The sequence below is a fragment of the Acanthochromis polyacanthus genome, chromosome 14, assembly GCF_021347895.1.
Source record: "Acanthochromis polyacanthus isolate Apoly-LR-REF ecotype Palm Island chromosome 14, KAUST_Apoly_ChrSc, whole genome shotgun sequence".
NCBI classification, from domain to species: domain Eukaryota; kingdom Metazoa; phylum Chordata; class Actinopteri; family Pomacentridae; genus Acanthochromis; species Acanthochromis polyacanthus.
The window spans coordinates 5,356,435-5,374,215 of NC_067126.1; the positions used below are offsets into that span (position 1 = coordinate 5,356,435).

Genomic DNA, 17,781 nt, shown 5'->3' on the forward strand with positions numbered 1-17,781 from the left:
CAGAAAATAAAGCGACTCGTTTTAATGAGCTGCGCACACAGATTACACAACTGCAGGCCTGAAGTGACATTATATAAGAGTGACAGTGCCGATAGCGGGTATCGATGAGTGATTGGAGGCTGATCGGCTGATAGATTGATGAGGCCTCCGAGCACAAGTTGTGTTTAGAGGAAAATCAACAAGTTTATTGTTTATGCTGGAAACACTGTGTGTGTGTGTGTGTGTGTGTGTGTGTGTGTGTGTGTGTGTGTGTGTGTGTGTGTGTGTGTGTGTGTGTGTGTCCGCCCTCCTCCTCCTCCTCCTCCTCCTCTGTCGGACTCCACAGACGCTCCTCTCAGCAGAGATCAGGCGGACGGGGACGCGGGGCGGCGGTGCGCTCGGTCGGTGCACGCTTCTCCAACAACACAAAGTGGTGTCAAAGTGCGTGGAGCTGCGTGTTCAGGCTGGATCTTTATTCCTTCAACTTTCCCAGAGTGCAGAGAGCGGAGGGGGGGTCCGGCTCCGGGATTTACTGTGTGTGTGCTGGTTGTCAGGCAGCGGGGAGGAGCAGCGCCGCGGAGCCGCAGAGGAGCCCATGCGGACTGGAGCGACTTATCAATGAAGCAGGAGATCATGGCGGAGGGTCCCCGCTGCAAGAGGCGAAAGCAGGCCAACCCCCGGAGGAAGAACGGTAAGAGAGCACCAACACACCCCGACACACTCCGACACACGGCCGCGCAAAAAAAGAAAAACCCACAACTCTCCAAAAAAAACTCGGTGCGCCTCGGTGTCCCCGCCCGGCCGCCCGGAGCTCCGGCTGCCCGAGAATAAAAAGTTTGTAACGGGACTCGGAGGAGCTCCGGAGGACGGGGGGTCGGCGTGTGGAGCCTCCCCGGGCCGGTGCGTGATGGAGCGGAGCCGGGACCCGCCGAGCAGCGCAGCCGGGACTCGGAGCTCCGCGGGCGGACCTGTGGAGGCTCCGGGCCGGAACAAAGTGGCACCAAGACAAAGTTAAAAAGCAGCCGGAGCCGCGTCACTACAAAACCATCTCCAAATGCAGTAAAACACCACGAATATTATCTAAAAGTAGATTTTCCGGGTTTTTATTTCACTTCAGTTAATTTTCTTCTAAATTTCATGTTTGTTTGTTTGACCAAAAACTCGAAGCTTCTTCCTTTTTTTTCTTCTTCTTTATCTCACACATTTATTTAAATTTAAATTCTCTTTCACTTTTATTCCGTTTTTAAAAACAACCCCTCCGTTAATAATGAAACCAAGGACTCCTCACAGCTGCGGTTTAATTCGTTATCAGCTGCTATAAAGTCGCTTCTTTCCTCTTTAAATAAAATGTCCGGATGCTATAAATAAGTTTTCAGGCCTCAGTTTTCATGTTTATTTAAAGGCGACGCGTTTTATTGTATTTACACGCCAGTTGTAGTGTTTTCTCACGATTTTAAAAGTTTATTTCAAATTCCCACAAGCAGGATTTTTATTTGTTTTGTTTTATTTTTGAGAAAAAGAGGATTTAAATGTTTTTTTTTAAGGTCTGTGCTATCTGGGTCCCAGGGGGGCAGATGATGGGGTAACAGGATCTTAAAGTGCCTCCTCCACATCTGGGCGTCTGACATCCAGCTGTGCGGCTGCAGCTGCTTCTGACCTGAAAAAAAGGAATCCTCCGTTTCCTGGGTGAAGTTTTTTGGCTCAGCAGCTCTCGGCACATTTTTCCCTGAATGGATTTTGCGGTTTGGTGTCCCTGCAGTTCCTCCCTTTTTTATTCCCAGTAAAGTGTTGTTGGTTTCTCTGTTGTCTGGATGTCACATGTTGTTCAGGCTCCACTAAACAGCTTCACTTTTAAACTAATTTATTTGGTGGGGGACGTCTTTTAACATTTAAATGATTGGGGTAAATTAGCCGCTGTTGTGCCATTTTAATTTCTAGCTGGTGGTAAAAATGTTGAGGATGTTTGTTGGGATTCCTCCACAGCAGATCCTCTCTGAGCGTCGCAGGTTTTGTTGCAGCAGCAGCAGTGCAGTGTGATTTCCCTGCAGTGGTGTCAGGCCGCCTGCTGCACCATTCATGCCACATGTCTCACAGCCGTGTCATTGTCCAACCGTCCGTCCGTCCAACCGTCCGTCCCAGTTGTTCACATCACAGGATTTCACGTAAACCTGACATCCGACAGGTTTCCCATCAGGCCAGCCGGGTGGTTTCCGTCCACATAAAGTTTCACTAAACATGTTGTGTGTTTCTTTTTGGATGTTTTTCCTGCGTCAGAATCCAAAGAGACGTCTCCGAGGACGGTGACTGATGTGATTCTGAGCAGTTTTCTGGGTGACAAAAGGTCCCCGGCTGGACTCAGACCAGATTTTTGGATTATGTGGTCTGAAACCCCTGCGGACGTCCCACAGCTAAACTGCTGCTGAATGAGATTTCTGGCCGTGTAGGATTAAAGTATGTTTTAAGTTACTGCCCCCCCGCCACCCACCCCCCACTCAGGATGACACATAATCAGTCCGCTTTATTATCATGTGAAGCCGAAAAGAGAAATTCGAGTCCATGTGATGTTTATAAAAACGCGTGTGAAGGTGGAATTATCTCCTTGTCATAAGACACACATATTATATTATAAATAATTTATTTGAGTGTTTGTGAACATCCGTTGCAGATGTTTGTCTCGCTGAGGGACGGACGGGAGGGAGGGGGTTTTATTTTGTGAAAGATTTTATTTGCTTTGTGTTTAATTTGAGGAGTTTCTGAAGTAAAGAAATAAGCATAACGTGAGATTGTTAACCGTTATAAAAACAGAAGGCACGAAGGAGCTCAGGGCAACATCTCGGATTCACAATCATTCAAAATTATTATAATTCAGTGAGTTTCTTAAGCTCCTGTAAAGAAACAAGTGTGACATGAGATTGTTTAATGTTACAGTCGAATGTAAAAACAGAAAGCATGAAGGAGTTCAGGGCCTCAGCCTCACAATCATTCAAAATTATGTGTTTTTCAAGAAATAAGCATTTTGAAACCTTTAAACATGAGTTTGTATAATATCACTGTTACATATAAATCCTACATTATTAGAATTTAGTGTTTTTAATTCACATTTTAAGGAATAAGCTTTTTGAACCTCTAGATGTTTGATTTTGCAGTCAAATATAAAGACAAAATTAATATAATTCAGTGTTTTTTAGAGAGTTTCATCGGTCTAAATGTGAAGGTTCATGTGTGTTTCGGTGTCACTTTCTCTTTTTTATTCTCAGCATTTTTAACACACACATTTAACCGTGAATTAAACCGGTCGCCGGCTGGACGACGTGATCGATGTTAAAAGGCTGAAAGGATGCAGTTTGGTGTGTGGTTTGTGGACAGCAACTCATGTGGCGGCGATAACGAGGAGATGGAGGCCGATTAAAACGTCTTAAAATCAGCTGCAGTTGTTGTTTTGTAAAAGGGAGAGATTATTTCACCTCTGCCTGCTCTTCTTTCGCTGGTCTTTTGTTCGTTTAAATCTGAAACTGGCTGATTTTTACGAGAAAAGCGGTGGGATTTATTTCCCTGCAGGAGCTCCGGGACTCGACTTCCTCGTGTCGGGTAGGAGGCAACACGATGCCTGAACCTCGGTGGTAAACGTCGGCCTCGGCAGTGTGAACTCTGACGTCACCATGACTCAGCAGTTCAGCAGTGGGTTTTGGGGGATTTCACTTCACACCGGGCCGAGCTCAACTCGGTGTTTTTCGGCTTTGATCTTCTCGTTGCGAGCGATTATCTGCGAAGTTTCAGAGCCTGAAAAGGAGTTTTGACGCTGCACATATGGAACCAGAGTCCAGACGTGACTGTGAGGATTTTACACAGCATCGATGCAGTGCCTCAAATTAGCTCTGTGACACATTTTCTGATCATGTCTCCATGAAGAGAGTAGTGAAACTGAGGCGGCGCATTAATTTGGTTTGATATTACAGTCAGGATTAAAGTGAGGATGCAGATTTCTTTGTTGGGGCCTTTTAGTCGAGTCAGGTTTGATCATTGTCATTTCCACATAAATACACAGTAATAAGAAAACAAACAATAAGAAATGCACTGTAAACTATGTAAAATGAAAGTACAGTAGTCATGAACCACAGTGTCACAATTACGGAAATGTATGTATGAAATTAAATACATGAAAGTGTAAAACTGAATTACAAATTCAGTAAGAATATTAATCAAATTACAAGCTCGTGACCTTTGTGGATTTAAACATATTATAAATATGAGCACTGATAATGCCGCAGTGTGACATGTCGGCAATATAAAGTACAGTTGTATTTTATAATTAGTCCTGGTAAAGTTAAAATGATGTTTTTGTTTTGTGAGTTTGAATCCTGTCGTTGCAGCAGATTTTTCACTTTGGCTTTATAAACATTCAACTGAAGCTTTATAGCTCAAATAAATGTTTGGCTCCTCAGAGGACAATTCAAAGACTTATGTGTAATCAAAAAAGCCCTAACCGTGAGTCAGTCCCTGTGTTCTTGCCTGTATTTGGATGTCCCCGTAAGGTTGCATGGGGTCAGGTTTATGTCCTCGTAAAGCAGCAGAACCGACCAGAATTACGTCCCTATAAGACATGACAGACCAGATTTATGTCCCTGTAAAGCAGCACAAAACAGGTTTGCGTCCATGTAAGACTGCAGCACAGACCGGGTTTACATCCCTGTGAAGGCACAGCACAGATCAAGATTACTATAAATCAGCACAGACGAGGTTTGTGTCCCTGTAAAGCAGCAGACTACACATATGTCCCTGTACAGCAACAGTACAAAATTTATGTCCTTGTAAAACAGCACAGACCAGGTTTAGGTCGCCATACATCAGTACAGACCAAGTTTTTATCCCCGTAAAGCAGCACAGACTAAATTTACATACCCGTAAAGCAGCACAGACCAGGTTTAGGTCCCCATACATCAGTACAGACCAAGTTTTTATCCCCGTAAAGCAGCACAGACTAAATTTACATACCCGTAAAGCAGCACAGACCAGGTTTAGGTCCCCATACATCAGTACAGACCAAGTTTTTATCCCCGTAAAGCAGCACAGACTAAATTTACATACCCCTAAAGCAGCACAGAACAGGTTTAGGTCCCCATTTATCAGTACAGACCAGCTTTACATCTCCGTAAAGCCACTCTACAGACCAAATTTGTGTCCCCAAAATGTAGTCTCGACCAGGTTTACATCCCTGTAAAACAATTCAAACCAGTTTTATGTCCCCATGAAGTAGCACAGACTAAATTTAGCACAAATGTAAAGCAACAGTGCAGACAAAGTTATGTCTTTGTAAAACAGCACAGACCAGGTTTAGGTCCCCTTAAATCAGCATAGACCAAGTTTTTTTCTGTAAGGCAGCACAAACTAAATTTACATCCCCGTAAAGCAACAGTACAGACGAGACTTACGTCGTCGTAAAGCAGCACAGACTAAACTTATGTCTCCGTAAAGCAAAAGTACAGACCAGGTATACGTCCCCATAAAGCAGCACAGACCAGGTTTGCATCCTCGTAAAGCAACATGAATACATTTTTGTCCCCGTAAAGCAAAAGTACAGGACAGGTATATGTCCTCGTAAAACAGCACAGACCAAATTTACGTCCTCGTAAAGTAACAGTACAGACCAGATAAAGGTCCTCGTAGAGAAGCACAGACCATTTTTAGGTCCCCATAAATCAGTACAGACCAGGTTTATGTCCTCATAAAGCAGCATCACAGGCCACGTTTACATTCTCATAAAGCATCACAACTAAATTCATATCCCCGTAAAGCAACAGTACAAACCTGGTTTACATCCCTGTAAAGCAGTACAGACCAGGTTTATGTCTTCATAAAGCAGCATTACAGACCAGGTTTACATTCTCGTATAGCAGCATCTCGGACCACGTTTACGGCCCCATAAAGTAGCACAGACCAGGTTTAACTTCTCTTAAAGCAGCACAGGTAAATTTATGTCCCCATAAAGCAACAGTACACTAAGTTTATATCCGTGTCAATCAGCACAGACTGAATTTATGTCCCGTAAAGCAGCGGTACATACTAAGTTTATATCCTTGGCAATCAACACAGACTGAATTTATGTCCCCGTAATGCAACAACACAGATGAGGTTTCACATCCTAGTAAAGCAGAACAGATTAGATCTATGTCCCCATAAAGCAGCATCACAGACCAGGTTTACGTCCCCGTAAACCACTCAGAATGTCTTCTGATCCCGTCGCTCTCCTCCTCACTGACCTGAATGTCTTTCATATCTGCCCCCCCTCCCTCGGTAAACACCTCCCTGAGGGCAGAACAAAGAAAAGCAGCTCCTCTGCTCGTTCTTAATCACCATTCAGGCCTTCTAAGCGCCGCCGGGGACGCTCGGCTCACCGCCGTCCCAGATGAAAAGAGCTTCAGAAAAAGATGGAGGAGAGAGAAAGGAGGAGGTGGAGGAGGAGGAAGGAAGAATAAAAAGAGAGTTAGTTTAATAAAAGAAAGGAGGACGTAAGGTGGACTGAAGGTGTATGTGTGGCCTATATAGAGCCCCACCCCCGCTGATGGTCGGACGGCATTCGTACGAAAAGAATTGAGCGGATTCTTTTTTTTATGACGTCCACAAGAAACAAACACTGAATAAAATCTTTAAAGATCCTTAAAGCCTGTTTCCTGCTGTACAGACAGATTCATTTACTGTTTTATTTCACGCCACAGTTCCCCAAAGAACTTTCTTCTCAAGAAAAATAGCTTGAAAATGAAACAGATGACTTGAAAATGTCAAGATTTATGGTCTTGACTGGTGTTTTTTAGATAATTTTTAGAGAGTTGACTGAAAGTGGAAGAAGAACAGAGACATTTGGATAAAGACTTAAAATGTTCTTGACTAAATCTGGTGTTTTTAGTCAAGTTTTAGTCATTTTAAGATGTTATTCAGTTGATTTTAATTGTGTTTTGAGATTCTTTCCATTTTTTAAATCTAGAAATTAATTTTTTTAAACAAAACTAGTGATGTCCAACTTGATATTCTCAGATGGATTTGGATTTTTTTCTGGATTTTTTCAGTTTGGATAAAAATGACTACAACAGTAATCTCAAAACTAATCATTTCTAGTTATTTTTGATTCTCATGGTTAATAGATTTTTCTAGACTTGTCAATTTCATATTATTTTTCTCTTGTTGTAATTGCTTTCAGATTTTAACAATTTACTCAGTTTTAGATGTTTTAACGTTGTTGGAAAAAGTTGGGCTCCTGATTAGTGACTTTGAGATGACTGGATTTCTTGAATCTGTTTCGAGATTTTACTGATTTTGAAATTGTTCGGCAGATTTCCAGATTTGTGTTTCTGACTCCGACGATATTGGAAGTTTTCTAGAATGCTGACTAGAGGATGTTTGGATTAAATTAGAGCTGGGACTTTAACACGTTAATTTTGATTAACTAATTACAGAAAAAATAATGTGCTAAAGAAAATAATGCATTTAATCGCACCTTTCTCAGTTCCCGAATTTCTGACACACCAGTAACACTGATGAACACTCCAGGACAGTAGGTGGCGGTAATGAACCTAAAGTCTGTTTGCCACCCAAAGTTTGGTGCCCAAAGATGAGACGTTATTGAGGTTTTTAAGTGGAAAGTTTTCTTTTTAATATCTTCCTGATGGCAGCTTGGTTGTGTGCAAATTGTGCAACAAAGAGTTTTCTGATCACTTCAAGCTGACGGTATCACCTCAATGCAAAATATGTTGCGGTTAGCACCAGAGCTAATGTTAGCTATGACAGTCCTGGTACTAGCTAATGGTTAAGCTATCCCACAATAGACCACTTTAGAAGACATTTGAAGTGCTTGAGTTTACTTAAAGTCTTAAAATGTTGAATATAATCGCTATAATTGGACTTTGAGTTTGCAGTAATCTGTGAATGTAGTAGTGAGATGAGAAATGCAGATAAATAGAAATGAAACAAACAAACATTTTTGTTGTTTAAGTTTACATATATGTCAATTCTTTGATTCAGTTGTTAACCAAAATTTCTTTGAATTGAAAAACTTTGCTCATTATGTCAAATGTTACTATTTGACAAAAGTGCGATTAATTAATTACAAAGCCTCGAAGTAATTTGATACATTTTTATAGCCCTATAAGCTGCAGTCAATTGCAGCCATTTTCAGTACAAAAAATCGCTAATATTTTATTTGTAAATAAAAATATGACGAGAAATACAGGGAATATTGGACGCGCAACGCGAGGTGCATTTCCTTGAAAACGACCTATTCGTGGATTATATACCGTCTTCAAGACATGTTTTGGACAAAATATTTTACTGGCTTGTGTCGTCTGGATGTCCAAGGTTGGATTATGGCCGTTTTTTGTGGAATATTTTCATCTGTGTGTAATAATGAACCCGCAAATGTGAGTCGCGCTGTGTGCGTTGAAGCCGTGTATAGAGAACGGATGGATGGATATTCGTTGTTTGTCGGACAAATGTGTTTATATTACCCGCTGTAGTAATCACATCTGAAAGTGGTTTAGATCTAAGCTTTCCATTGGTGTATAGTGTTTGTATAATCGCGTTTGCAGCTTCAGACATTTAAGGAAATGCTTATGCAGATCTCAAAGTGTACCGCGGGCGGTACACTGAAGCGCAACTGGTTAATCGTGTCCCATCACTAGATTAAATGTTAATTTTTTTAACTGAATCTTGTGGTTTTGAGGTTTTTCTAGATGGTAGCAGTTTTCTTGACCAGTTTTTAGCATCTTTTTTATTGTTTTTGTGGTGTCAGTTCCCAGATTTCTGTGTTTGCTTCGGGGCCCTTCAGTCTGACTGAACTCTGGAACGTTTCAGGTGTTTAGAAGTGAACCTGTGTGAATGTTGAATACGTGGATTTGTTTGTGCGAAGCTGTAACAAGTTTTGTTCCTGTGCTGTTGTTCTATGATGGGCCCATAGGGGGCCCCTGGTGGCCCCCGGGGGCCCCTACCGCTGCCTCTGCTGTACTGCCGGGCAGCTTTGTGCCGGAGCTCAGCTGCTTCTTAACAGGTCAGGAATCAAGTTTAAAATGCAGCATGTGATATGAATTCCTAATTTCGGTGCCCCCGCCCTCCCAGAGTGCTTTTATTGTGAAGTAAAGCAGATTATCTTTATTCACCTTCACCCCCACACCAGTGCTGCACCCCCCCCTCCAGGATTTAGGCAGATTTACTTCACCAAACACCTCTGGTTGGACAGCGGAGGAGGAGTCGGGGCCCCGCTATGGGAAGAAGGGGCCCATTGTTCAGAGACGTGCAGCAGATGAAGCTGCAGCAGAAGAGACACATTTTATTAACAGGAAGTTAACGCACAAAACACCCCCTCACCCCCCCAACCCATAAAACACAGCGGTGACATCACAGTCACATGGCCGGCGATGGCATCATTTAGGACCCAGTTTCATTTGTGTCATTTACAGATTTAGGGATTTTTATTTTTACAGACTTCTGCCTGTTTTCTTGATTCATTTCATGGTTTTATTGAAATGCATTTGTTAAAATTTGAGATTGTTTTGAATTCTAGAAATTCTTTACCAAAGTAGTAAATTTCAGATTAATTTTCTGGACTCTGGTGGTTTGAATGTTTTGTTTGTTGATGTATGCCCGATGTGTCAGATTTTTTTTTCAAGATTATTGGGCCACTTTTTTCTGATTTTGGTTTCTGATTGGTGGATTTGAGATCATTTCTCAAATATAGACTGAAAGTGAAATTACTGAAAGCTGATGTTTGGATCAAGATTTTTTTTTAGTCTAAACTAGCGATTTGGAGATTCCTTGATTTTAGTCATTTGATGTTTTATTGATTTTAGTTTAGTCTTCAGGCTTTTTTAAAGCAAGTTTTGTTGGTTTTATAGATTTTGTGGCATGTGGAATTTTTTAGATTTGTTGAGATTGTGAAAATTTACAGTTTTCTGTTCTAAAATCAGGAAGAAATGTATTTTCCTGTTTTTATTTGGTTTTATTTGGTTTTAGAGATTTCAAGACTGTTGGGCAAGCTGAAGATTTTGGTTTCTGATTGGTGGATCTGAGATAATTTCTCAAATACAAACTGAAAGCTGACGTTTGGATGAAGAATTTTTTTCTAGACAAGAGATTTGGAGATTTTTTAGTTTCCTTGATTTTCAGTCATGTGAGATTTTAATAAATTTTATGTTAGTTTTGAGACATTTATGTAAGTTTAGTTTGTTTTCTTGTTTTTTTTGACGTTGAGATTGTTTGGTTTCTGACTGGTGGATTTGAGATAATTTCTAGAATACAAACTGAAAGTGAAAGAACTGATGTTTTTTCTAGACTAGAGTTTTTGAGATTGTTTGTGAAATATCACAGATTTCTGTTGTTGATTCTGAAAGCTGTGTTTATTTTCCTGGTTGTCTCTGTGGTTTTCTCTCTTCAGTTTGCGTTTCAGACAGTTTTTCTGGAGAACGCGTTGAAGTGAGACTCTGAGCAGGTGGACGATGAAGCTGCAGACGTTGACTTGTTGACTTGTGTGTTGTGTTTGTCTGTACGGCTATAGATTTGTTAAACACCCCCGACCCCCCGCCCCGCCCCTTTAAGCTCTTGTGCATTAAACCATAACACCCCCCCAACCTGTGTGTGTGTCAGCCTCCTCCACAGCTTTATTCCTCTGATAACATCTGTCACTGAGGGAGGGGGCACACATTACTGCACTCTTCTTCTTCTTCTCTTCACACAAAGCTCGTCTCTGTGCCGCCAACAACAAAAACTCCTCACAAGTCTCCTACGCCTCCCATCATGCATCTGTGCAGTGGAATGGTGTTGGTGTAAAACTCCTCCGGTGTTTGTGATGTTTCAAGGTGACTGACATGCGTGTATTATTGCCCCCCCACCAACCCCCCCATGTTGCCATGTGCACATTTTCTTCATGAGTGAGCTCAGAGCCGCCCGGTGACATTTTGTCGCCGTTAGCCTAAACAGGATTCACCAAGGTCAGAGCTGAGGTACGTCACAGCAAAGAGTGCGAGCAGCTCCTCACTGCATCAACACACCGCAACAAAACAATGCAACAAAACAGTGCAACAACACGCTGAAACTACATGCTACATGAACATGCTGCAACAAAACAATGCAACAAAACAATGCAACAACACGCTGAAACTACATGCTACATCAACACACCACAACAAAACAATGCAACAAAACAATGCAACAACACGCTGAAACTCCATGCTACATCAACACGCTGCAACAAACAATGCAACAACACTCTAAAACACGCTACATCACAATAATGGAACAGTGTGCTGCAACAACATAATGCATCAGTGCACTGCATCCGCTTGCCGCCACAACTTGTCACAATGAAAAATTCAACAACACACTGAATCAACACGCTACAACATGATGAAGCAGCACACGGCATCAACACACTACATCACAATAATGCAGCAAGCTGCATCAGAATGCTAGCCTAGCCGCGCTAGACAACCCACGGCAACGAATTTAATTCTCTGCCAGGGTGGGTCTAGTTACCCTCCATAAGGCTCGAGGCTGGATTCTCCTAAAACTGGCCGGACCAATCACCATGAAGTGTAGAGTCAGAAGGCGGGCGTAACGAAGTGACGACAGAGGCGTGACGATTTTGACAGAAACAACCGGCGCACAATAAACAGTTATCTTTGGACTCGGCTTTGACCACAGCCCTTAAAGATTTGAAGCTAAAATTCAACTTGAAAGATAAACAAAGGACGGCACTGAAGTGTTTCATTGAGAAGAAAGACGTATTTGGACTTATGCCGACGGGATATGGCAAATCCTTAATATACCAGTTGGCTCCGCTGGTTGGGAAGCTAATGGGACTTAGCCACAATCCACCGGTGCTCTCGGAACCACGTCAGCCTATTCGTTGCGTTGATTGGTTGTATACTTACCCAATTGCTGCAGAGGGATTTGATAGACAACCTTTTAGCCCGCCTCCCTCCCTGTCGAGCTTCCCTAGACCCTTGTGCCGTCAGAAACATGGGTTTAGCATGGCTAGGCTATCAGAATGCTGTATCAAGGGATGCAACAACACAGTGAATCAACACGGTGCAACAACTTGCTGCAACAAAACAGTGCAACAACACACTGAATCAACATGCTGCATTAACACGCTACATCACGCTGCAACAATATGCTACATTAAAATAGTGCAACAAGCTGCATCAGCACAGTGCAACAAAACAATGCAGCAACAGAAAAAGTTCATCACTTTCACTGTGATCACTTCAAACACAACTCCTTTATATTTCTTACAGCTTCTGCAAGTTTTACATTATACTATTATTATTATTATTACGATAAAGTCATGTATTTATATCCCTATTTTTATTATAATTTCTGCTCCTTGTCACAACTTTTCTAGAATAGTGTTCACATCCTTTTGTTGTATGTTTCACAGATTTTTTTTTTACTGATTTTACTTTATATTTGACATAATTTCTAAGACTTAGGTCCAGTTTGTACAATTTATTATTGTCCTGGAAACGTCTCGCTGTTGTTTAAAAACTTCAGTTTGACTCTCGGTATCCCCCGCTGTTATTTGAATGTATTTATTGAAGCGCTGTGAGCGGTTCTAAACCCGACAGGACGAGGTCACATCACCGAACCGACCTGCTCGTCCTGCCGCAGTCACACTTGTTCTCATTGGCCCCTCCCTCACAGGAACAGTTCGTTTGATTGGCTGAGCTCCTGCGGCAAGGTCACACACACATGGAACAATCAATAACGGATGGCTGGATTAAGGTGTCATGACATCTGTGTGTCCAGACCGCCGGCATACGGCTGAATGACTCCGCCCCCTGACACCCCCTCCACCAACCCCAAGCCCGGCTCACCTCAGCTGGGACCGTTCCTGGTTGGGATGCTGACCCATTTTAATTTAACTCTGAAAGACCACCAGAACCACTCGGTAGCTCCAGGTTGACTGTAGACCAACTCTCAGTCAACTCTGGCCAACACTAACTGGTTCTGATCCCCAGAAGACCTGATCCACGTCTAACAGCCAAACAGAGGCAGCTAACAGGACCAGAGCTGCTTCATAAAACTACTGAAAAACACCTCAGATAATCACCGTCATACTCAGGTGGACAGTAAATGCAGAAACACTCAATGGAACTTCCAGCATACACGACAGTTGAAAAGTTTGGGGTCACTTAGAAATGTCCTTATTTTTGAAGGAAAAGCAGTTTTTTTTTCAATGAAGATAACATTAAATGAATGATAAATCCAGTCTAGACATTGCTAATGTCTTGATCCTATGACCTTCCACTTATTAGCCTCTCTTCTTATCCCCCTGAGCTAGACATTGCTAATGTGGTGAAAGACTATTCTAGCTGGAAATGTTTCATGCAATATCTCCATAGGGGTACAGAGGAACATTTCCAGCAACCATCACTCCTGTGTTCTAATGCTACATTGTGTTAGCTAATGGTGTTGAAAGGCTCATTGATGATTAGAAAACCCTTGTGCAGTTTTCATGTTTTCATGGAGTTTTCATGGAGAACATGAAATTGTCTGGGTGACCCCAAACTTTTGAACAATAGTATAAACGTTCTCACACCAAGTCTTCTGATCAGTCAGTTCAGTCGTCCTTCCACGTGTCGATGGGTTCATTCACTGTTTTAAAGTTGTTTAGAGGTTTGTTGATGACACATTTCTGAGTTTCACTTTGACTCTGGTTTTAAACTGGACCTCAGAGACGCTTGTCCTGAGAGCTGGAAAGTTTTTTGGTCTTTGGTCCACTAACTTTCCGTCCTGTCTGTCTCTATGAGTTTGTGTCTCGGTGAGGAGTTCACTTCCTTTCACCTCCAACGTTCAGGAGGATTGTCTGTCCACTCGGACGCTCAGTGAAACCTCCTCAGGCCAGATCAGATCAGCCGGGACTCGGGCTCCGTGAAAGGACACCACTTCCTGGTCACAGATCCACCAATTAGAGTAATGAGGCCAAGCAGCGCTACTTGGTGCGACCCGGCCGCCTCAGGGGGAGTCCTGCTGGACTGACCTCAGAGTGAGAGGTATCGGAGCTGACACTCCTGTCAGAGCTGCTCCCAGAGTCCGGTCTGAAGGAAACTTCTCCACCTCTGTGGCCTCGGTGAGATGGCCACCACCACGACACCGCTGAGGCCGAGCTCGTTCACTCAGAAACAACATCCAGAACTCTGTGTAACTTCCTGGTCTCTTCTCAGAGCTTTCAGCTGTGGCTCAGGGTCTTCTTCACCTGAATAACAGCAGAACCAGTGAACCTGGAGTTAGATCGTTCTTTACAAAAGAAAATATAAAAACATGCAATTAAAAACATATAAAAATGAACATATAGCACTTTAAATGTAAAAAATGTGTTAGTTTTTAACAGGTTTATTAATACTAGTATTTATATTTAGAATACTATTTATATATAATATTATATATATTGCTTTATATATTTATTTATATTTATTATTTACTTTATAATTTACTTTTAGATTAGTATTTTTGTGTTTTCACTTTATATTTTCATTTTATAATTTACCTTTTTTTATGAAAAAATCCATTTCCTTTATTAGTACATTTTTTTAAACTTCAGATTTCAAATAATTCACAAAACTTTCTTACAGTTTGCGGAGTATTTTTCAGTGGAGATGTTTTGAAGGTTCACTTTGATCTACAGTTAAATCAGATGTGATAATAGAATAGAAATACTTTATTAATCCCAGAGGAGAAATTTGGTTCTTACACCAGGCAAAGTAGAGTTTGCACCATCACGAATACAGATACAAAAAGAAAAAATGTGCAGTAAATAAAAGTACTTGATAAGAAAAATAGAAAATAGAAAATGCCCTGTACAAGGAATGTGCAAATGTGATTATCATTTTTCACTTATGTTGTGAATTCACCAGTTTTTAAAATATGATATAAAATACAACTTTGTGATATGTAATGTGAAGTGCCCTGAGATGACAAAGTTTGAATTAGTGCGATATAAATACAACTGCATTCAATTTAACATTTCCTGGCTGAAACCAATAATAATAATGACTGCAGTATTTAACCCTTAGATGGAGAAGTGGAAAAAAATACCCGATGAGGACGTTTTCTTACAATATCTTTGCAATGAAAAGTTTTATCATTTCATATTCCAGCTATTCTTCAAAAAAATGCTTTTGATATGATTCCATTAAAATTTTTAAGTTATCTTTTAGACCTTTTAAGAAATTATAATTACTACTGCAAACTCTTTATCACTGATAATGTCATACAAGAGGTGATGAAGTACCCAAACTTAGGGATGGAGAAAAAGAGTGGAAAAATGTCAACAAAATGGACGTTGACATTCTTCTATTGCTGTGCTGTGTAATATTCTTCTTTTCAATCGTCAGAATACAGTAAGTGAAAAATAAATCTTTCTTTTATGGACAAAAATGTAATTAAAACGAAAATATTAGTGATTATTCTTTGCCAAAATGATAAAAATGCTTTAAAACACATTGATTCTTTTACGGGTCGTTTTTGACCCACTCATTGAAGAGTGTAGGGTCCAATCACTGGAGCGTCCAACGGTTCATAACTATGGAAACTTTAAAGTTCGACAAAAACTTCATCATCAGGTGAAAACTCTTTTCATCGACCAAACGTGTCAGTGTGAGAACAGAAAAGAAGAGTCAGAGTTCAGAGGTTAGAACCCGCATTGCCTCTTAGCTGCATCTTTGCATCCTCCCATTGGACCAGACCCACAATGCATTTCACCGATTGGTCCTCCCGTGCCGGTTCCCACGGTGACGAGCTCCGTCCACCTTTCAGCTGTGAGAAGTCTCGTGCGTCGCCTCTGAGCCGGCGCAACCTTGTTTGCCGTGGGATTACCAGTCTGTGGTTTGGGTGGGGGGGGACGTGTAAAGGTAGCCATGGGGAGGACCCCCTGCAGGCCAGGAATGCCGGTCAGGTCAGGGGAGGAGAGCGGGGGAGGCGGGGGACACTCGGGGATGGGGCAGGTGCCTTTGTGAGTCCCGTCAGCCATCAAAGAGGCAGCAGAGCTGAAAAGGTTAGCAGAGGAGAATAATCCGCCCCCCTCCCCAAACCAACCCCCCAGCCCTGAATATCCTCGCTCTGAACGGAGGCTGGCAGACGCTTCGCTCTCCTGCTTTTATCTGGCACAGCTGAACACACACAAAACGCAGCGTCAGACTCACAACAGACACACAAGTCATCGGCAGCGAGTCACATCATCATCAGCCTTCCCGCGCTAAGGATGGAAAATTCAGAAAGACAAAAAACTTTCTTCAAAACTGTGTTCTTTTATCTGCAGTCTGTTGTTGTTGTCGTCTAAAATGACACAAATTTATTCAGAAATAGTTTCACATTTCTGTTACCAACTTTCCTTAAAAGTTAAACTCTTTGTTTTTTAATGTTTAAACATCTAAAATTCATGTGGAGGTCTTGTTGAGTCCTCACAGTTCTCACCTGTAACAGTTAATCATTAACGTTATCTCGCCAAAGATGGAAAATACAGTGGCATCATTCAGAAACACAAAAGTCTTTCTTCAAAATCGATTCCTAGTGTTTTCATATCTACTGTTTGTTGTCGTTGTTGTTTGTTTGTTTGTGTTATTAGCAACCCAAATCCTGTAGTCCTCTAAAAAAGTAGACACAAACAAATGCATTGATGCCGTCTAAAAGGACACAAATTTATTCATAGTTTGAAATTTCTAGAACCGACTTTCCTTTGTAAGTTACATTCTTTGTTTCTTAATGTTTAAACATCTAAAATCCCCATGTTGTTGTAAGAAGTCCTGGTTGAGTTCTTACAGTTCTAATTCATTACTGTGATCTTGCTAAAGCCTGAAAATTCAGTGAAATGGTCTAGAAACACAAAAGTATTTTGTGTTTTTACATCTACAGGCAGTTGGTTGTTGCTGAAAAAGACAGAAAACATAGAAATGGATATCGTAGGTTTGTGTTATTAGTAACACAAATCCTGTCGTCTTCTTAAAAAATAGACACCAAAAAATGCAACTTCGTCTAAAAGTCATACAAGGTTTGAAATTTCATGAACCAACTTTCCTTTGAAAGTTGAAGCTTTTGCTTCTTTATATTTTAATGTTTATCTAAAATTCAGATGTTGTTGGAAGGACTCCTGGTTGAGTCCTGACAGTTCTCACTGTTGTCGGTTCTTTGTACGGTGACAAAATGAGACGTCTAGCAGTTTTGTGAACTTTCAAAAAGTTGCAGAGAAGTAATGAAAAAACATTGCGTGGCCTAGAAGTTTCATCACATTCCACAAACCATCATCATAAATAAGTACCTTAATTTGCCAGGTGATTTACAGTGTATGTAATATTTTTGTGCATTTATTTCTCATTAAATTACATAACTACACAAAAAGTAGTTATATGTTGCATCGGAGGTAGAAACAGCAGACCAATCTATCGATCGGCTCAGAGGTCACAGTCTGCTGTTACTTCATAAATGGGACGGATCAATAGATTTACTGATGAGGTTATCAGCAGATTAGGCGATAGTGACAACAGTGTTTCAGCTGGCCGTGGTGAAGTTAAAGTGAAGGATGAGTTGAGTTTGGATGGCGGGGGGAGTCATGAGTGAGGGTGGGGGTGAGGCGGGTGAGGGTGGGGGGGCCACAGGTTGCGTCATGGGACCCGAGGTGTCCCCTTTTGTGCAGCCTGTCAAACGTGGTTAACATGCAGCCATTTATCTCCTGAACCCCCCCGGGTGCACAATGGTTTGGGTGAGTCGGGGCTGACGGCGGGGAGGGAGGGGGGAGGCGGGGGAGTCGGCCATCCCTCCCCCTCC

General features: G+C 41.7%; 1 protein-coding gene across 4 annotated transcripts in view; it reads left to right on the plus strand.

Moving 5' to 3' along the window:
* Positions 1–17,781, plus strand: part of zeb2a (zinc finger E-box binding homeobox 2a) — an 88,224-nt gene that overhangs the window by 553 nt on the left and 69,890 nt on the right. The window contains exons 1-2 of one of the 4 annotated variants that reach the window (XM_022209214.2): positions 326–420; positions 534–670. In XM_022209214.2, the coding sequence (XP_022064906.2) occupies positions 598–670 (73 nt within the window). In that variant the 5' untranslated portion in view covers positions 326–420; positions 534–597. Of the gene's footprint in view, positions 1–325; positions 671–17,781 lie in introns of those variants that run through there. The other 3 variants (XM_022209213.2, XM_051958582.1, XM_022209215.2) reach the window with 3 other exon arrangements.